Source organism: Leuciscus leuciscus, assembly GCF_965113295.1.
Source record: "Leuciscus leuciscus genome assembly, chromosome: 11".
Classification (NCBI taxonomy): domain Eukaryota; kingdom Metazoa; phylum Chordata; class Actinopteri; order Cypriniformes; family Leuciscidae; genus Leuciscus; species Leuciscus leuciscus.
The window spans coordinates 34,491,394-34,513,893 of record NC_138735.1 but is presented as its reverse complement, the minus strand read 5'-3'; the positions used below and the strand labels follow the sequence as shown (position 1 = coordinate 34,513,893).

General features: G+C 40.4%; 2 protein-coding genes across 10 annotated transcripts in view; both read right to left on the bottom strand.

The window, feature by feature from the left end:
* Positions 1-22,500, bottom strand: part of ptprma (protein tyrosine phosphatase receptor type Ma) — a 262,637-nt gene that overhangs the window by 6,763 nt on the left and 233,374 nt on the right. For all 9 annotated transcript variants that reach the window (XM_082184699.1, XM_082184700.1, XM_082184704.1 and 6 more), the window contains 6 exons: positions 17,481-17,597; positions 17,188-17,342; positions 16,954-17,089; positions 15,687-15,836; positions 6,399-6,572; positions 5,203-5,334 (listed from right to left, as the gene is read on the bottom strand). In XM_082184699.1, coding sequence (XP_082040825.1) covers positions 5,203-5,334; positions 6,399-6,572; positions 15,687-15,836; positions 16,954-17,089; positions 17,188-17,342; positions 17,481-17,597 — 864 coding nt within the window. The remainder of the gene's footprint in view (positions 1-5,202; positions 5,335-6,398; positions 6,573-15,686; positions 15,837-16,953; positions 17,090-17,187; positions 17,343-17,480; positions 17,598-22,500) is intronic.
* LOC309508797 (uncharacterized protein) lies at positions 17,607-22,044 on the bottom strand (the record flags this gene model as incomplete). The annotated part of the gene is made up of 3 exons (XM_082183268.1): positions 17,607-19,405; positions 19,446-20,790; positions 21,958-22,044. The coding sequence occupies 2 exons, from the start codon at positions 22,042-22,044 to the stop codon at positions 19,756-19,758; spliced, it is 1,122 nt and encodes a 373-aa protein (XP_082039394.1). The 3' UTR covers positions 17,607-19,405; positions 19,446-19,755.

The following is a 22,500-nucleotide window of genomic DNA, read 5'->3' as shown; positions in this document are numbered from 1 at the left end:
AGAACACACACAACTGAGGAGAGAACACACACAACTGAGGAGAGAACACACACATCTGAGGAGAGAACACACACAACTGAGGAGAGAACACACACAACTGAGGAGAGAACACACAACTGAGGAGAGAACACACAACTGAGGAGAGAACACACACAACTGAGGAGAGAACACACACAACTGAGGAGAGAACACACACAAGAGGAGAGAACACACACAACTGAGGAGAGAACACACACAACTGAGGAGAGAACACACACAACTGAGGAGAGAACACACAACTGAGGAGAGAACACACACAACTGAGGAGAGAACACACAACTGAGGAGAGAACACACACAACTGAGGAGAGAACACACACAACTTAGGAGAGAACACACACAACTGAGGAGAGAACACACAACTGAGGAGAGAACACACAGGAGAGAACACACACAACTGAGGAGAGAACACACACAACTGAGGAGAGAACACACACAACTGAGGAGAGAACACACACATCTGAGGAGAGAACACACACAACTGAGGAGAGAACACACACAACTGAGGAGAGAACACACACAACTGAGGAGAGAACACACAACTGAGGAGAGAACACACACAACTGAGGAGAGAACACACAACTGAGGAGAGAACACACACATCTGAGGAGAGAACACACACATCTGAGGAGAGAACACACACATCTGAGGAGAGAACACACACAACTGAGGAGAGAACACACACATCTGAGGAGAGAACACACACAACTGAGGAGAGAACACACACAACTGAGGAGAGAACACACACAACTGAGGAGAAAACACACACATCTGAGGAGAGAACACACACAACTGAGGAGAGAACACACACAACTGAGGAGAGAACACACACAACTGAGGAGAGAACACACACAACTGAACACAACTGAGGAGAGAACACACACAACTGAGGAGAGAACACACAACTGAGGAGAGAACACACACAACTGAGGAGAGAACACACACATCTGAGGAGAGAACACACACAACTGAGGAGAGAACACACAACTGAGGAGAGAACACACACATCTGAGGAGAGAACACACACAACTGAGGAGAGAACACACAACTGAGGAGAGAACACACAACTGAGGAGAGAACACACACATCTGAGGAGAGAACACACACAACTGAGGAGAGAACACACACAACTGAGGAGAGAACACACACAACTGAGGAGAGAACACACACAACTGAGGAGAGAACACACACAAGAGGAGAGAACACACACAACTGAGGAGAGAACACACACAACTGAGGAGAGAACACACACAACTGAGGAAAGAACACACACAACTGAGGAGAGAACACACAACAGAGGAGAGAACACGCACAACTGAGGAGAGAACACACACAACTGAGGAGAGAACACACACATCTGAGGAGAGAACACACACAACTGAGGAGAGAACACACACAACTGAGGAGAGAACACACACAACTGAGGAGAGAACACACACAACTGAGGAGAGAACACACACAACTGAGGAGAGAACACACAACTGAGGAGAGAACACACACAACTGAGGAGAGAACACACACATCTGAGGAGAGAACACACACAACTGAGGAGAGAACACACACAACTGAGGAGAGAACACACAACTGAGGAGAGAACACACACAACTGAGGAGAGAACACACACATCTGAGGAGAGAACACACACAACTGAGGAGAGAACACACAACTGAGGAGAGAACACACACATCTGAGGAGAGAACACACACAACTGAGGAGAGAACACACACAACTGAGGAGAGAACACACACAACTGAGGAGAGAACACACACATCTGAGGAGAGAACACACACAACTGAGGAGAGAACACACACAACTGAGGAGAGAACACACACAACTGAGGAGAGAACACACACATCTGAGGAGAGAACACACACAACTGAGGAGAGAACACACACAACTGAGGAGAGAACACACACATCTGAGGAGAGAACACACACAACTGAGGAGAGAACACACACATCTGAGGAGAGAACACACACAACTGAGGAGAGAACACACACAACTGAGGAGAGAACACACACATCTGAGGAGAGAACACACACATCTGAGGAGAGAACACACACAACTGAGGAGAGAACACACACAACTGAGGAGAGAACACACACAACTGAGGAGAGAACACACACATCTGAGGAGAGAACACACACAACTGAGGAGAGAACACACACAACTGAGGAGAGAACACACACATCTGAGGAGAGAACACACACAACTGAGGAGAGAACACACACAACTGAGGAGAGAACACACACAACTGAGGAGAGAACACACACATCTGAGGAGAGAACACACACAACTGAGGAGAGAACACACACAACTGAGGAGAGAACACACACATCTGAGGAGAGAACACACACATCTGAGGAGAGAACACACACATCTGAGGAGAGAACACACATCAACTTGTGACAGAAATCACACACAACTGAGGAGAGAACACACACATCTGAGGAGAGAACACACACATCTGAGGAGAGAACACACACAACTGAGGAGAGAACACACACAACTGAGGAGAGAACACACACATCTGAGGAGAGAACACACACATCTGAGGAGAGAACACACATCAACTTGTGACAAAAATCACACACACCAGTGTCAGTTCAGTGTTTTTCGGCTGATGTGTTTCTAACGAGCTAAAACCCCTGATCATCTTCACCAGTTCAGAACAGCTTCACCAACACCTAACCAGTGCAAACCAGCACAACTACACAACTGCACAACTACACAACTGCACAACTGCACAACTGCACAACTACACAACTACACAACTACACAACTGCACAACTACACAACTGCACAACTACACAACTACACAACTGCACAACTGCACAACTACACAACTGCACAACTGCACAACTGCACAACTACACAACTGCACAACTGCACAACTACACAACTGCACAACTGCACAACTACACAACTGCACAACTGCACAACTGCACAACTGCACAACTACACAACTGCACAACTGCACAACTACACAACTGCACAACTGCACAACTACACAACTGCACAACTGCACAACTCACACACTTCTACTGGTAGAGAGTGTCAAAAAGTCAACATGAAAAGCAGATGTATTCATGCTCCTGGTCTTATTTCCAATTATTCAACAGTAATTTATTATAAATGAATGAATAAATAAAACATTCATGTCTAGAAATCAAATCCCAAACGCAATTACATGTTTACTTTAAGCATGAAACTTTTAATTACTGATTTGAATAATAGGCTGAACATGACTTTCATGCGCATTTACATGAATAAAGATTAATTATTAAATAATTTATTATATCAATGATTTATATCAATGACAAATAATTAATTCAATCGGATAAAACGTTATTTAAATATATATATATATATATGATATAAATTTTTTTTATATTATATAAAAATTTACAATTAAAAAATCATTAAAAAAAGAAAAATTATTAATAATTAATTATATCAATGATTTATATAAATGACAAATACAAATTAAAAAGTCATATAAATTATGTATATATTATATAAAATATAAAATTATTATATACAATAAAAATATGAATATTACATAAAACATTATTTTAAAATAATAGATCAAAATAAAAAACACTTATTAATAATTAAACCATAAAACTAAAATAATTTATTCTAAAATAAAAACAAGCAAAATAATTAATAATGAATATAATATTATATATTATAAAAAATATAAAGTTATTATATTAAATATATAAAAAATATGAATATTATATTAAATAACAGATCAAAATAATATTTACTAATGATTAATTAAACCATAAAAGTGTACAATTAAAGTAAATCATTTTTAAATAAAAACAAGCAAAATAATTATATCAAACATCATAATACATAATATATAAAATAATAGATCAAAATAAAATCCCCCCCCAAAAAAATAATTTAATAAAAAAGCAAAATAAAACACATAATTAAGTATGTCATAAAAACGTACAATCCAAATAAAAAAGCAGATCAATCAAAACAAAAGATAAACTCTCGACATCAACTCATCCAATTCAAAGTAATCCATAGACTCCATTATTCCTGCACTAAACTACACTCTTTTTATCCCTCTGTTTCCCCAATCTGTCCAAAATGTAAAGCAGAAGAGGGTTGGTCATCTCTTCTGGTTCTGCCCCAAATTAAACTAATTCTGGTCTGATATTTTCAATTGCCTCTCCACGATTCATGGTTGTGATATCACCCCAGACCCTTACACTGCTATATTGGGCGGGGCCCGACACCTTACTACTCTAACCCATCTTCAACAAAAAACGGTACAATATAGTATGGTCATTGCAAAAATAAATATTTTAACTTTATGGAAAAATGAAAATGTGCCATCTTTTAAGACCTGGTTGTTAGAAATCACTCATCTAATGCATCTAGAGAAGGTTTGGCATAGCGTTTGTTTGACCTCTGCGACCTTTGATAAAATGTGGCAGCCTTTTATGTTGTACTTGTGGAGACTATAACCCTGTGGGTATTTAGATGTGAAAGCATTATCGGTGCTTCTTGACATGTACATGTATTTCACTTTGTTGAGATAATGAGCATGTTCTTACTGGTGCTGATTGATCCTTTACTAACAGTGCTTTGTATTACTTCTGAGCAGAATTTTTTTTTTGTGTGTTTTTTTTGGTGTGTTTATTTCTGTAGTTGATTTTACTTTTATATTATCTATACTATTTTGTTTCTTTCTGAGGGAGGGAATGTGTATTCCACTTATTTCATTTATATTTGAGTTTATGTGTCTTTATTTGTATTTTTTCTGTCTATATTTACATTGTGTAATTGAAAATGTGTAAATAAAATATTAAAAAAAAAATCAAAACAAAAGACTTCCTTTAATATTTTGTCATGTGACCATTAACGGACATCAGAGAAGCGAGAAATTATTGGAAATCTCCTCGAGTGAACATTTGGGAATCTGTCTGATACTGGTGTGTGTCAGGTGTGTGTGTGTGTGTGTGTGTGTGTGTCAGGTGTGTGTGTGTGTGTGTGTGTCAGGTGTGTGTGTGTGTGTGTGTGTGTGTGTGTGTGTGTGTGTGTGTGTCAGGTGTGTGTGTGTGTGTGTGTGTGTGTGTGTGTGTGTGTGTGTGTTTGTGTGTGTGTCAGGTGTGTGCATGTGTGTGTGTGTGTATGTCACCTGCGCAGGGTCCACGTCGTTCAGCATGACGATAGATGTGCAGTGATAGTCCAGCACCAGCCGCCAGAAGTCCTTGACGGTGTTGGGCAGAGGATGCTGGGTAACGATGAACGCCGACGGCTGCTTGTAGCTCTGATGATGAAGAGGAGGATGAAGATGATGATGATGAAGATGAAGAGAGAAAAACATCTCATTAACATCTAATTTACACGCCACCGTCTGCTTGCCTAATCGCCTGGAGAAGTGTAGCGCTCCAGTGTTCACACACACACACACACACACACACACACACACACACACACACACACACACACACACACACACACACACACACACACACATCTCGTGTTTTATTACCAGCGCTGGCACTCACATTTACTGTGATGAAAACAAATGTGTGTTTAACAAACAAACAAACAAACAAACGCACGCTTGTGTTCGTTCGCTGGTATGGATCGCTTTTAGCCATTTTCCTGGACGTGGAATGAATCAATTCCACCTGTTTCTGAATATTTTCATTGAGCACATGATCACATGATCACATGATCACATGATCACGGCGTTGATGTAGTTGTTGCTCTCTTCCTCGATGGTGATGATAGTTTAGTTTTACATTTTAAAAATGTTTAGTTTTAGATTTTACGTTTTAAAAATGTTTAGTTTTACATTTAAAATTTTTTTTGTTTTACTAAACATTTACGCTGAAAATTTTACGTTTCGTTTTTTTTTTTTTTTCGGAATGGTACGAAACTTGGTAAAGGTTTTGGCACTTGCTGTGTGAACACACACACAATCATGGACATCATTTGAAAAGGCTGAAAACAATATTCACACTTGAGCTCCTCGTGGTCAAACATGACGAGTCTCCTCTAGTGGAAGCGTTTGGTACTGCAGCCGAACAACATCTCACTGAAAGATAATTTTTTGAGATATCAGGCTCAAATTTTTAACACAACTTGTTTAGATTTATGGCTTTGATTTTCTTACAGTTTTAGAGTAAAATGTGTTTTTGAAAATATATATTTGTGTGCATTTTTTGCCTGTTTAACAAACAGCCGCTTGTGTTCATTCACTGGCATGGACTGGTATGGATCGCTTTTAGCCATTTTCCTGGCAGTGGAATGAATGAATTCCTAACCCCCTGTTTCTGAAGCGTTTTCACTGAGCACATGATCCCGTGAGCGCGGGTAACGTACGTCCATGAGCGCGGCGTTGATGTAGTTGCTGCTCTCGCCGTCGATGGTGATGAGGAAGGGCAGGCATCGGTCAGGAGGAAGAACATCCATGCATCGGTTCTTCTCGTGGTTCCGTGGCAGCAGAGCAATGCTGCAGTCCTCCACGCGTAATGTCGGCGTCACCATGTTCAACGTCTGCCGAAGGAAACATACCACATATTTATATCAACTTACTTCATTCTATTACAGCGTAATCCCGCTGGAGCTCTTCGGTCACACCAAAAAAATTCTATGTATTGTTTTTATTTTTATTTTTTACTTTGTACAAAACTTGGTAAAGGTTAGGGTACTTGCAATGTAAATACAGAAAAAAAAAAATCATGAACATGATTTGAAAAGGTTAAATTATCCTGAAAACAATAGTCCCACTTGTGCTCCCCGTGGTCAAACATGAGCGAATTGGAAATGAATTAAATGAGTTTCCTCTAGTGGAACCGTTTGGTACTGCAGCCGAACAACATCTCACTGAAAGCTCATTTACTGAGATATAAACCTCAAATTTGGAACACAACTTGTTTAGATTTATGGTTTTGATTTTCTTGCAGTTTTAGAGTAAAATGTATCTTTTAAAATGTATATTTCATATAAAATTTTAAAATAATATTTTTGTGCATTTTTAATAACAATAAACAATAACAATACTTTGTCACATCAGCAATAATCTGCCAAGTGTCGTCTTTGAAAAGAGATCAAACTTCGGTCTGTTGCTCTACAGCGTTTAAGATTAGCAGTTTAAGTTGGAAATTAAATGTTCAGGTCTATGCTCAGAAAGTGAAAAAATGGATTATAAATACAGTGTAAATATAATTTCATACCATAAAATCCTCTAAAAATACAAAATATTAAATAAAAAAAACATTATCAAACTAAAATATAGTACAATCATTTCATTGAAATAATAAATAAAAAAGCACCATATAAAATATTTTTCTTCATTATTCAGTGTACGTGCAGCTTTTGTTCTTGACTCTCTGAATGTGTTTCTGTAGTGCACGTGTCTGTAGTGCACGTGTCTGAATGTGTTTCTGTAGTGCACGTGTCTGAATGTGTTCCTGTAGTGCACGTGTCTGAATGTGTTCCTGTAGTGCACGTGTCTGAATGTGTTCCTGTAGTGCACGTGTCTGAATGTGTTCCTGTAGTGCACGTGTCTGAATGTGTTCCTGTAGTGCACGTGTGTGCACGTGTCTGAATGTGTTTCTGTAGTGCACGTGTCTGAATGTGTTTCTGTAGTGCACGTGTCTGAATGTGTTTCTGTAGTGCACGTGTCTGAATGTGTTTCTGTAGTGCACGTGTCTGAATGTGTTTCTGTAGTGCACGTGTCTGAATGTGTTCCTGTAGTGCACGTGTCTGAATGTGTTTCTGTAGTGCACGTGTCTGAATGTGTTTCTGTAGTGCACGTGTCTGAATGTGTTTCTGTAGTGCACATGTCTGAATGTGTTTCTGTAGTGCACATGTCTGAATGTGTTTCTGTAGTGCACATGTCTGAATGTGTTCCTGTAGTGCACGTGTCTGAATGCGTTTCTGCAGTGCACATGTCTGAATGTGTTTCTGTAGTCTGAATGTGTTTCTGTAGTGCACATGTCTGAATGTGTTTCTGTAGTGCACGTGTCTGAATATGTTTCTGTAGTGCACATGTCGTGTTTCTGTAGTGCACATGTTTGAATGTGTTTCTGTAGTGCACATGTCTGAATGTGTTTCTGTAGTGCACATGTTTGAATGTGTTTCTGTAGTGCACATGTCTGAATGTGTTTCTGTAGTGCACATGACTGAATGTGTTTCTGTAGTGCACATGACTGAATGTGTTTCTGTAGTGCACATGTCTGAATGTGTTCCTGTAGTGCACATGTTTGAATGTGTTTCTGTAGTGCACGTGTCTGAATGTGTTTCTGTAGTGCACATGTCTGAATGTGTTCCTGTAGTGCACATGTCTGAATGTGTTTCTGTAGTGCACATGTCTGAATGTGTTTCTGTAGTGCACGTCTGAATGTGTTTCTGTTGTGCACATGTTTGAATGTGTTTCTGTAGTGCACATGTTTGAATGTGTTTCTGTAGTGCACGTGTCTGAATGTGTTTCTGTAGTGCACGTGTCTGAATGTGTTTCTGTAGTGCACATATTTGGATGTGTTTCTGTAGTGCACGTGTCTGAGTGTGTTTCTGTAGTGCACGTGTCTGAATGTGTTTCTGTAGTGCACGTGTCTGAGTGTGTTTCTGTAGTGCACGTGTCTGAATGTGTTTCTGTAGTGCACGTGTCTGAATGTATTTCTGTAGTGCACATGTCTGAATGTGTTTCTGTAGTGCACATGTCGTGTTTCTGTAGTGCACATGTCTGAATGTGTTTCTGTAGTGCACGTGTCTGAATGTGTTTCTGTAGTGCACGTGTCTGAATGTATTTCTGTAGTGCACATGTCTGAATGTGTTTCTGTAGTGCACGTGTCTGAATGTATTTCTGTAGTGCACATGTCTGAATGTGTTTCTGTAGTGCACGTGTCTGAATGTATTTCTGTAGTGCACATGTCTGAATGTATTTCTGTAGTGCACATGTCTGAATGTGTTTCTGTAGTGCACGTGTCTGAATGTATTTCTGTAGTGCACATGTCTGAATGTGTTTCTGTAGTGCACATGTCGTGTTTCTGTAGTGCACGTGTCTGAATGTGTTTCTGTAGTGCACGTGTCTGAATGTATTTCTGTAGTGCACATGTCTGAATGTGTTTCTGTAGTGCACATGTCGTGTTTCTGTAGTGCACATGACTGAATGTGATTCTGTAGTGCACATGTCTGAATGTGTTTCTGTAGTGCACATGTCTGAATGTGTTTCTGTAGTGCACATGTCGTGTTTCTGTAGTGCACATGTCTGAATGTGTTCCTGTAGTGCAGTGGTTCCCAACCTTTTTTTGTCTGAGACCCCCTTTTTCCCAAGAAAATATTTTAGGGCCCCCCTTCAAATTTAATGATATTTTCGCTCTTGTAAGCTTGCAGCAAGGATGACAAAATATGTTGTTTTCAAACAAATGGTATGTTTACTATAAACAGATATGTTTATGCACAAATAATAGCCTATAATATTGAAAATACAATAACAAAAACATTAGTAGGCCCTTTGTAATTTAAAAATGTAAGCCTAGGAGTAGCCTATGAATTTGCCCTATTTTAAATGCAATAACAAAAATATCAGTATTCACACTTGTGTGTAGGTAAAAAAAGAATGAATATAGGCTATTACTAAATGACTTCTGTCTGGGGCCTCAATACTTGCATGTTATTTGTGAGGCTTTATCAATGTGAGGCTTTACTTTTGAGGCTTTTGGCGCTATAGCGAGCGATAACAAACATGCGTTTATTAACAGAATAATGCGTCTTTCGGAAGAACATATTGTAGCCGGAACTACTTCTCTCTCTGTGTGCGTCTATGACGAGTCACGCAGGTACTGGGCTACTCCGCAGCGGCAGCGATCCGAACCAGGGTAAAATAGTCCCAATGTAATCACTTATTATAGGTGTACCAAAGTGATTCAGGATAAGACAAAAACACGGTTTGGAAAATGGATTCATGATGAACTCGCTTATTATATACATTTCGAACAGAAAAAAGTTAAGGACTTTTATTTAATGCAAATTGCTCAAAACTTTTCAAAATATGACGCGACTCCCCACAGAGCTCGCTGAGGCCCCCTTGTGGGCCGCGACCCCCCTGTTGGGAACCGATGCTGTAGTGCACATGTCTGAATGTGTTTCTGTAGTGCACGTGTCTGAATGTGTTTCTGTAGTGCACATATTTGGATGTGTTTCTGTAGTGCACGTGTCTGAGTGTGTTTCTGTAGTGCACGTGTCTGAATGTATTTCTGTAGTGCACATGACTGAATGTGATTCTGTAGTGCACATGTCTGAATGTGTTTCTGTAGTGCACGTGTCTGAATGTGAAGCTGCTTTGATACAATCTGTATAGTGAAAAGCGCTATACAAATAAACTTGACTTGACTTGAATGTGTTTCTGTAGTGCACATGTTTGAATGTGTTTCTGTAGTGCACATGTTTGAATGTGTTTCTGTAGTGCACATGTCTGAATGTGTTTCTGTAGTGCACATGTCTGAATGTGTTTCTGTAGTGCACATGTCTGAATGTGTTTCTGTAGTGCACATGTCTGAATGTGTTTCTGTAGTGCACATGTCTGAATGTGTTTCTGTAGTGCACGTGTCTGAATGTGTTTCTGTAGTGCACGTGTCTGAATGTGTTTCTGTAGTGCACGTGTCTGAATGTGTTTCTGTAGTGCATATATTTGGATGTGTTTCTGTAGTGCACATGTTTGAATGTGTTTCTGTAGTGCACGTGTTTGAATGTGTTTCTGCAGTGCACATGTCTGAATGTGTTTCTGTAGTGCATATGTCTGAATGTGTTTCTGTAGTGCACATATTTGGATGTGTTTCTGTAGTGCACGTGTCTGAATGTGTTTCTGTAGTGCACGTGTCTGAATGTGTTTCTGTAGTGCACATGTCTGAATGTGTTTCTGTAGTGCACATATTTGGATGTGTTTCTGTAGTGCACATGTTTGAATGTGTTTCTGTAGTGCACGTGTCTGAATGTGTTTCTGTAGTGCACGTGTCTGAATGTGTTTCTGTAGTGCACGTGTCTGAATGTGTTTCTGTAGTGCACATGTCTGAATGTGTTTCTGTAGTGCACATGTCTGAATGTGTTTCTGTAGTGCACGTGTTTGAATGTGTTTCTGTAGTGCACATATTTGGATGTGTTTCTGTAGTGCACGTGTCTGAATGTGTTTCTGTAGTGCACATATTTGGATGTGTTTCTGTAGTGCACGTGTCTGAATGTGTTTCTGTAGTGCACATATTTGGATGTGTTTCTGTAGTGCACGTGTCTGAATGTGTTTCTGTAGTGCACGTGTCTGAGTGTGTTTCTGTAGTGCACATGTCTGAATGTATTTCTGTAGTGCACATGACTGAATGTGTTTCTGTAGTGCACATGTCTGAATTTATTTCTGTAGTGCACATGTCTGAATGTGTTTCTGTAGTGCACGTGTCTGAATGTGTTTCTGTAGTGCACGTGTCTGAATGTGTTTCTGTAGTGCACATGTCTGAGTGTGTTTCTGTAGTGCACGTGTCTGAGTGTGTTTCTGTAGTGCACATGTCTGAATGTATTTCTGTAGTGCACATGACTGAATGTGTTTCTGTAGTGCACATGTCTGAATTTATTTCTGTAGTGCACATGTCTGAATGTGTTTCTGTAGTGCACGTGTCTGAATGTGTTTCTGTAGTGCACCTGTCTGAATATGTTTCTGTAGTGCACATGACTGAATGTGTTTCTGTAGTGCACATGTCTGAATTTATTTCTGTAGTGCACATGACTGAATGTGTTTCTGTAGTGCACGTGTCTGAATGTGTTTCTGTAGTGCACATGACTGAATGTGTTTCTGTAGTGCACGTGTCTGAATGTGTTTCTGTAGTGCACGTGTCTGAATGTGTTTCTGTAGTGCACGTGTCTGAATGTGTTTCTGTAGTGCACATATTTGGATGTGTTTCTGTAGTGCACATGTTTGAATGTGTTCCTGTAGTGCACGTGTTTGGATGTGTTTCTGTAGTGCACATGTCTGAATGTGTTTCTGTAGTGCATATGTCTGAATGTGTTTCTGTAGTGCACATATTTGGATGTGTTTCTGTAGTGCACGTGTCTGAATGTGTTTCTGTAGTGCACGTGTCTGAATGTGTTTCTGTAGTGCACATGTTTGAATGTGTTTCTGTAGTGCACATGTTTGGATGTGTTTATGTAGTGCACATGTTTGAATGTGTTTCTGTAGTGCACGTGTCTGAATGTGTTTCTGTAGTGCACGTGTCTGAATGTGTTTCTGTAGTGCACATGTCTGAATGTGTTTCTGTAGTGCACATGTCTGAATGTGTTTCTGTAGTGCACATGTTTGAATGTGTTTCTGTAGTGCACATGTTTGAATGTGTTTCTGTAGTGCACATGTTTGAATGTGTTTCTGTAGTGCACATGTTTGAATGTGTTTCTGTAGTGCACGTGTTTGAATGTGTTTCTGTAGTGCACGTGTCTGAATGTGTTTCTGTAGTGCACATATTTGGATGTGTTTCTGTAGTGCACGTGTCTGAATGTGTTTCTGTAGTGCACGTGTCTGAGTGTGTTTCTGTAGTGCACATGTCTGAATGTATTTCTGTAGTGCACATGACTGAATGTGTTTCTGTAGTGCACATGTCTGAATTTATTTCTGTAGTGCACATGTCTGAATGTGTTTCTGTAGTGCACATGTCTGAATATGTTTCTGTAGTGCACATGACTGAATGTGTTTCTGTAGTGCACATGTCTGAATTTATTTCTGTAGTGCACATGACTGAATGTGTTTCTGTAGTGCACATGTTTGAATGTGTTTCTGTAGTGCACATGTTTGAATGTGTTTCTGTAGTGCACATGTTTGAATGTGTTTCTGTAGTGCACGTGTCTGAATGTGTTTCTGTAGTGCACATATTTGGATGTGTTTCTGTAGTGCACATATTTGGATGTGTTTCTGTAGTGCACGTGTCTGAATGTGTTTCTGTAGTGCACGTGTCTGAGTGTGTTTCTGTAGTGCACATGTCTGAATGTATTTCTGTAGTGCACATGACTGAATGTGTTTCTGTAGTGCACATGTCTGAATTTATTTCTGTAGTGCACATGTCTGAATGTGTTTCTGTAGTGCACATGTCTGAATATGTTTCTGTAGTGCACATGACTGAATGTGTTTCTGTAGTGCACATGTCTGAATTTATTTCTGTAGTGCACATGACTGAATGTGTTTCTGTAGTGCACATGTTTGAATGTGTTTCTGTAGTGCACGTGTTTGAATGTGTTTCTGTAGTGCACATGTCTGAATGTGTTTCTGTAGTGCATATGTCTGAATGTGTTTCTGTAGTGCACATATTTGGATGTGTTTCTGTAGTGCACGTGTCTGAATGTGTTTCTGTAGTGCACGTGTCTGAATGTGTTTCTGTAGTGCACGTGTCTGAATGTGTTTCTGTAGTGCACATATTTGGATGTGTTTATGTAGTGCACATATTTGGATGTGTTTCTGTAGTGCACATGTCTGAATGTGTTTCTGTAGTGCACATGTCTGAATGTGTTTCTGTAGTGCACGTCTGAATGTGTTTCTGTAGTGCACATGTTTGAATGTGTTTCTGTAGTGCACATGTTTGAATGTGTTTCTGTAGTGCACGTGTCTGAATGTGTTTCTGTAGTGCACATATTTGGATGTGTTTCTGTAGTGCACGTGTCTGAATTTATTTCTGTAGTGCACATGTTTGAATGTGTTTCTGTAGTGCACGTGTCTGAATGTGTTTCTGTAGTGCACGTGTCTGAATGTGTTTCTGTAGTGCACGTGTCTGAATGTGTTTCTGTAGTGCACGTGTCTGAATGTGTTTCTGTAGTGCACGTGTCTGAATGTGTTTCTGTAGTGCACGTGTCTGAATGTGTTTCTGTAGTGCACGTGTCTGAATGTGTTTCTGTAGTGCACATATTTGGATGTGTTTCTGTAGTGCACATGTTTGAATGTGTTTCTGTAGTGCACATGTCTGAATGTGTTTCTGTAGTGCATATGTCTGAATGTGTTTCTGTAGTGCACATATTTGGATGTGTTTCTGTAGTGCACGTGTCTGAATGTGTTTCTGTAGTGCACATGTCTGAATGTGTTTCTGTAGTGCACATATTTGGATGTGTTTATGTAGTGCACATATTTGGATGTGTTTCTGTAGTGCACATGTCTGAATGTGTTTCTGTAGTGCACATGTCTGAATGTGTTTCTGTAGTGCACATGTTTGAATGTGTTTCTGTAGTGCACATATTTGGATGTGTTTCTGTAGTGCACATGTTTGAATTTGTTTCTGAAGTGCACGTGTCTGAATGCGTTTCTGTAGTGCACATGTCTGAATTTGTTTCTGTAGTGCACATGTCTGAATGTGTTTCTGTAGTGCACATGACTGAATGTGTTTCTGTAGTGCACATGTCTGAATTTATTTCTGTAGTGCACATGACTGAATGTGTTTCTGTAGTGCACATGACTGAATGTGTTTCTGTAGTGCACATGACTGAATGTGTTTCTGTAGTGCACATGTCTGAATTTATTTCTGTAGTGCACATGTCTGAATGTGTTTCTGTAGTGCACATGTCTGAATGTGTTTCTGTAGTGCACATGTCTGAATTTATTTCTGTAGTGCACATGACTGAATGTGATTCTGTAGTGCATGTGACTGAATGTGTTTCTGTAGTGCACATGTCTGAATGTGTTTCTGTAGTGCACATGTCTGAATGTGTTTCTGTAGTGCACATGTCTGAGTGTGTTTCTGTAGTGCACATGTTTGAATGTGTTTCTGTAGTGCACATGTCTGAATGTGTTTCTGTAGTGCACATGTCTGAATTTATTTCTGTAGTGCACATGACTGAATGTGATTCTGTAGTGCATGTGACTGAATGTGTTTCTGTAGTGCACATGTCTGAATGTGTTTCTGTAGTGCACATGTCTGAGTGTGTTTCTGTAGTGCACATGTTTGAATGTGTTTCTGTAGTGCACATGTTTGAATGTGTTTCTGTAGTGCACGTGTCTGAATGTTTCTGTAGTGCACGTGTCTGAATGTGTTTCTGTAGTGCACATCTGAATGTGTTTCTGTAGTGCACAAGTCCGAATGTGTTTTAGTAGTGCACATGTCTGAATGTGTTTCTGTAGTGCACGTGTCTGAATGTGTTTCTGTAGTGCACGTGTCTGAGTGTGTTTCTGTAGTGCACGTGTCTGAATGTGTTTCTGTAGTGCACGTGTCTGAGTGTGTTTCTGTAGTGCACGTGTCTGAATGTGTTTCTGTAGTGCACGTGTCTGAATGTGTTTCTGTAGTGCACGTGTCTGAATGTGTTTCTGTAGTGCACGTGTCTGAATGTGTTTCTGTAGTGCACGTGTCTGAGTGTGTTTCTGTAGTGCACGTGTCTGAGTGTGTTTCTGTAGTGCACGTGTCTGAGTGTGTTTCTGTAGTGCACGTGTCTGAGTGTGTTTCTGTAGTGCACGTGTCTGAGTGTGTTTCTGTAGTGCACGTGTCTGAATGTGTTTCTGTAGTGCACGTGTCTGAATGTGTTTCTGTAGTGCACGTGTCTGAATGTGTTTCTGTAGTGCACGTGTCTGAATGTGTTTCTGTAGTGCACGTGTCTGAATGTGTTTCTGTAGTGCACGTGTCTGAATGTGTTTCTGTAGTGCACATGTTGTGCCACACTGACCCTGAACTCCTCCTTGATCTGGCTGGAGTTGGTCTGCGGGTCCAAGCGGTTCATGTCGTAATACACCGAGCGAAGCTGATTGGCCGGGATTGTGGTGTCGCCACAGAGACACGCCTCCAGGATGGCGTCATGGATGAACACATACTGCTCCTGAAACAGCAATACACCAATGACAGATCAGTACATCCAAATAATTAAATATTTAGTTTTCAATTTTCAATATTTCATTTTGAAATATGTACTTTATATTTTATTTATTAAATATATTTAAATTGGGGTTCTAATAAATTTAGAAATGTTATGTTGTACTCATTTGCTATCAATATATTATATTGCTCAGTTTTATTTTAGTATTATTTATATACTATTATAGTTTCATGAAAATGATTAATTAGCTTTTATTGATATATTTTCAGTTTTCATTTTCATTTTAGTAAATGTTTTAGAAATATGTTATTTTGTGCTATTGTCATTTTTTTAGTAAAAAAAAAAAAATACTATTTAGGTTTAATTTTTTAATTTTTTTTATTTCAGTTTCAGTTTTTATTTATTTCCAGTAAGAACTTATTTCATTTAGTTGCGAAAGCAACATTTATTTTGTACATTTTCTATGATTTCATGCAATTTGTATTTTATTTCAGCTTTATTTCAATAAACAGTGTTTTAATAGTGTTATTTAATGATTGGTTATTTTTCTGTAGATATTGGTTCAGGTTTGAGCACAAATGTAACCTTTTGAATATAAATAACCCATAGATGAAATCACAGAAAACCTAATGTTTATTAAAAGTTGAGATAGTCATATTTGTCTGCGACGGAAACACACTTATATAACAGATCCAGACAGCGATCAGACGGACCGCTTGACGCAAATCATTCATGAAGTGACATTTGAAATATCCTCAGGTGATTCTCTTCATGTGACGGTCAGATAAAGTCTCAGGCTAGACGTTCCTTTATGGGTCTTTAGTGTAACTTTATTTCAAGAAGTACAAGGTATCTCTGAGTGGGCGGGGCTTGAGTGAGAGGCAGCGTGTGATTGGCTCTGGCGAATGTGAGGTGTGTGTGATTGGCTGACGTGAGGTGTGTGTGATTGGCTGATGTGAGGTGTGTGTGTGATTGGCTGATGTGAGATGTGTGTGATTGGCCGACGTGAGGTGTGTGTGTGTGATTGGCTGATGTGAGGTTGTGTGTGATTGGTTGACGTGAGGTGAGGTGTGTGTGTGATTGGTTGACGTGAGGTGTGTGTGTGTGTGTGATTGGTCACCTCGGTCTGGACCATGTTAACCCTGCGAGATCGCAGTTCTCTGACGCAGTTGTAAATGTCAACGACTCCTTCTCGCTCCGCCATGTCCAGCATGATGTCGATGACGATGAAGCATCCGGTGCGTCCGGCTCCAGCGCTGAGGACACACACACACACACACACACACACGTGTTTAACAGAACACACACACACACACACACACAGGTGTTGTGCGGAGAGAGAGGCGAGCGTCACCTGCAGTGCACCACCATCGGCCCCGCGCTCGCAGGACTCTTGGCTTTGACCCGGCGGATGAATCCCAGCAGACCCGTGGAGTGATACGGCACTCCGTGATCCGGCCAGCCGGTGAAGTGGAACTGCCGGATCTCTCTGATCTCATGAGCTCCTCGCTGCAGTCAACACACACACACACACACACACACACACACACACACAGATAATAATAACAGAAATCATTTCGATTGTCACTGTATATGAAATGAATATAGTGTAGTTTCATCGTATTATATTTATAACCGATGTTGAACCTTTTCCACAGCGAAGGTTCGAATGACGTATTCCGAGAGAAGCTGCGTCTCGATGAGCGTCACCTTCATGTCCCTGTAGATCTCAGTGTCGTCGGGCCAGTACTTACAGCACTTCACCTGCACACACACACACACACACACACACAGGTTCATGAGCAGCTGATCGTTCAAACACACACCACCTGCTTAAACATGAGATGGTGTACAGAAGCAGAAACATCATCAGCATTTCATCAGGAGTTTCCAGTCGGATCTGAAGTGTCCCGGATCCCAGAGATTATCCCAGACTAATTAACCAGGTTAACCCCTTCATAACCAGACCACACCTCCTGAGACACACAGTCTCCGATCACTCAAACTCATTAATGAAGTCAAGCGTTCTCTCCCTTTATCTGTCCATCTGTTTGTCATCCGTTTATTAGCACCCATCCGTTCCTCATTATTATCCTGTTTTCTCTCTATGAGTCTATTAAGACAGCTCTAATTGGCGGGATAATTGCGCTCTAATGGCGGAGCATATTTCGTCTCAGTCGCCGCCAGGCCGGAAAAACAAAGGGCCGTGATGCTATCGGCTCCGTCCTAATTATCATCAGAGCATCTCTAAACGAGGGAGCATTAATCACCTAATGAGTTATTTACATATTCAGTCACACACATCCTGAAGCGACACACTCCAGCATCCCGGGATAAAACAACAAACACACGGAAAAATGCTACAATGCTACATTTCTCTATGTGTCATTCATTACTTCAATGAGCTCATTGTTCCTGACTTAAATTATTACATTGTTTAAATTAATGCATTTTTCGCTAACTGTGATTTTGTATATGTAGATTTCTGAAATGCATAACTTAGACAGTTTCCTCTGATAACAGATCACTGTAAATTGTAATTTGGACTCATGCATTTTCTGTAAAGCTGCTTTGAAAAGATGTGTGTTGTGAAAAGCGCTATACTAATAAATGTGAATCGAACTGAATTGAATCGAATTGAATTGAAAAATACATCCAAACGTCTGTTCTAACGATTGAGAGTGAATGTCATCGGAAACCAAAGCAGAAGAATCAGAAGAAAACTAAAGTTTTACACAGAGAAGATGTTTTTTGCATTATGACAGTATTTTTGAGGAGTGATTGACAGGTTTGAGCCGCTGAACAGCGTGACTTTGTGAAGTTCGGGGTTTTTCTGGCCTACTTTTATCACACTCTAATTTTAGCCGTCGACGAGGAGCGAATCCAGCAGTTTTCCTCTCTTAATGGCTTATTAATGACTGGAATGTGATTCCGAACGAGACCCTTTTGTTCTTGTCAGATATTAAGATGGGGTTTTGAAATCCCATTAGTTCCGAGCGTCAGATTTCCGCTGAGATTTGATCCTGGTTTCGCCACAGGCTCTTCGGGCACAATGGTGTCGCTTGCTCCCTCGGTCCCTCTGTGAGTTTCTTCCCGACGCGACGCAGAGATTCGGAGATGATCACAGCGCTGCTGTCTCCAGATTACAGCGGATGAAGTCAGTGTTTTATCCGGGATAATCTCCCTCTAACAGGGCTAACTTTACCAGTCTGAGAACAGCAGTGCTGACGCTTCACACTCACACTAATCAGCTTACAGATGACCAGCATTATAGAGGAGTTATCACAACACACACACACATTATGGAGAAGTTATCAGAACACACACATTATGAAGAAGTTATCAGAACACACACACACACACATTATGGAGAAGTTATCAGAATACACACATTATGGAGAAGTTATCAGAACACACACATTATGGAGAAGTTATCAGAACACACACACACACATTATGGAGAAGTTATCAGAATACACACATTATGGAGAAGTTATCAGAACACACACACACACACACACACACATTATGGAGAAGTTATCAGAACACACACACACACACACACTCTCACTCTCACCTCACACTCACACTCACACACACACACACACACACACACACACACACACACACACACACACACATTATGGAGAAGCTGTCAGAACACATACACACACACACACACACACACACATTGTGGGTAATGGCGGGTGTGAGGCTCAACAGATGTCCAGGAGCCTCGGATACGGTGAGTGTTTTCCTGTTTACCGGCTGGAAAGACGTATTTTCTGACACACAGATCTGGTGCTGCTCTTAATTAGCAGCTCAATGAGATCAGGGTGAAACGAGATCACACACTCCTTTCATGTCTGTTCTCAATCTAATCCTTTAATGTGGATCTATAGATTGACTTTGTCAGCAGAAATTAAATACACTGGCTTTGATTAGGATAAGCAGTGTGTGTGTATGTGTGTGTGTGTGTGTGTGTGTGTGTGTGTGTTTGTTTTTGGACGGCGTCCCGCTCTTCTTCTTGTCCAGTTGTTGGTGGCGTCTGTGAGTCCAGCTTGTATGAATATGGGAGAATCCGGGAGAATATGGGAGAATATGGGAGAATACGGGATAATACGGTAGAATATGGGAGAATATGGGAGAATACGGGAGAATATGGGAGAATACGGGAGAATACGGGATAATACGGGAGAATACGGGAGCATACAGGAGAATACAGGAGAATATGGGAGAATACGGAAGAATATGGGTGAATATGTGAGAATATGGGAAATACGGGATAATGCAGGAGAATACGGGTGAATATGGGTGAATATGGGAGAATACGGGAGATTACGGGATAATACTGGAGAATATGGTGAATATGGGAGAATATGGGTGAATATGGGTGAATGTGGGAGAATACAGGTGAATGTGGGAGAATATGGCTGAATAGGGGAGAATATGGGAGAATACGGGAGAATACAGGATAATACGGGAGAATACGGGATAATATGGGTGAATACGGGAGAATATGGGTGAATAGGGGAGAATATGGGAGAATATGGTTGAATAGGGGAGAGTATGGGAGAATACGGGAGAATACAGGATAATACGGGAGAATACGGGATAATATGGGTGAATACGGGAGAATACGGGATAATATGGGTGAATACGGGAGAATACGGGATAATACGGGTGAATACGGGATAATACGGGAGAATATAGGTGAATTTGCGAGAATATGGGTGAATATGGGTGAATCCGGGTGAATATGGGAGAATACGGGATAAAATGGGAGAATATGGGTGAATATGGGAGAATACGGGATAATATGGGAGAATACGGGAGAATGTGGGATAATACGGGAGAATACGGAAGAATATTGGTGAATAAGGGAGAATACGGAAGAATATGGGTGAATACGGGAGAATACAGGATAATATGGGAGAATACGGGATAATATGGGTGACTAAGGGATAATATGGGATAATATAGGTGAATACAGGAGAATATGGGAGAATACAGGATAATACGGGAGAATGTGGGATAATATGGGATAATACGGGTGAATATGGGAGAATATGTGTGTGAATATGGGTGAATATGGGAGAATACGGGAGAATATGGGAGAATACGGGAGAATGTGGGATAATACGGGAGAATACAGAAGAATATTGGTGAATAAGGGAGAATACGGAAGAATATGGGTGAATACGGGAGAATACAGGAGAATATGGGAGAATACGGGATAATATGGGTGACTATAGGATAATATGGGATAATATGGGTGAATACGGGAGAATATGGGAGAATACAGGATAATACGGGAGAATGTGGGATAATATGGGAAAATACGGGTGAATATGGGAGAATATGTGTGTGAATATGTGTGAATATGGGAGAATACGGGAGAATATGTGTGAATACAGCAGAATACGGGATAATGTGGGAGAATTCCCAGAGTTCATCAGGAGCAGATGGTGGCGTTGATGAAGCAGGAGCAGCTTCACTCTCTCAGACACTCGAAAGCTGAGGCTGAGAATACAGCGGCCCGTCGGGAGGAATCACACGTCTCCTGAACAATAGCAGTGACCAGATGTGTGAGTGTGTGTGTGTGTGTGGACACCAGCACTGCGGGTTTATTTTGCTTTTAGCCAGAGATACTGTGGCTGTATGAAAGAATGACAGTATGAAATGAATAGTTTTCTTCATGAACGCCACGCTCTTTTGTTTAAAATGTTTAAATGTTTTAGAAAAACAAAATAGATACAATACTGTTTATAATATTCATAACTGAGTAAAAGCTCTCCCTCTGAGCCGCTCGCTGTCTGTCATTGGTCAGTCAAACCGGAAGCTCCGCCCCAAACTCACGTGATTGGTTGAGTGAAATTGACGTCATATTGACATTGTTAAAGTGTAATTTCCATTCAAAGTTGTGGATTTAACTTGACATTTTTAACAAAGTTGCAAAACTGGAATCTGGCATAAAACATGTGTGAATAAAGCAGCGTTTCCATCACACGTGTTCAAGAGAACAAAATCATCCCTTCCTGACGGAAAATATCAGTAATAAACTCAGTTTCTCCCTCCATCATAAACGAGTGTGTCTCGAGCGTCAGACGAACACAGTAAACACTGTCATGTTCTCCGGCGTTCGGATGCTGGTGTTCGGGAACACACTCGTGTGTGTGAGACGCTTCTGGAGGGAGTTAAACCACATCATCCTGATCACACACTCCGGTGTTTCAGAAACACTAAACCAACAGTAGAGACGCTGCGACGCCATTGGTCCACTGGTTACTCCAGTTATCCAATCACAGCCCGACTGTCTTCTCATCAGAAAATATGGTATCACATCACAATAAGATTCATTAGTAAACATGAGCTAACATGAGCAATACATGTGTTACAGTATTTATTCATCTATGTTAATGTTAGTTAATAATAATCCAGCTGTTCATGTTAGCTCACAGCGCATTGACTAATGCTAACAAATGCAACCTTTGATTTTAATAACGTATAATTGAAACTAATATTAACTAAGATTAAGAAGAATTGTTCAATTGTTAACTAATGAACCTCATTGTGTTTGCGATGAAATCTTTATCTGCCTCAATCGAGCGCATACGATATTTATGCACATTTTTAGACTTTATGCACATCTTGTTTCTCCATATCG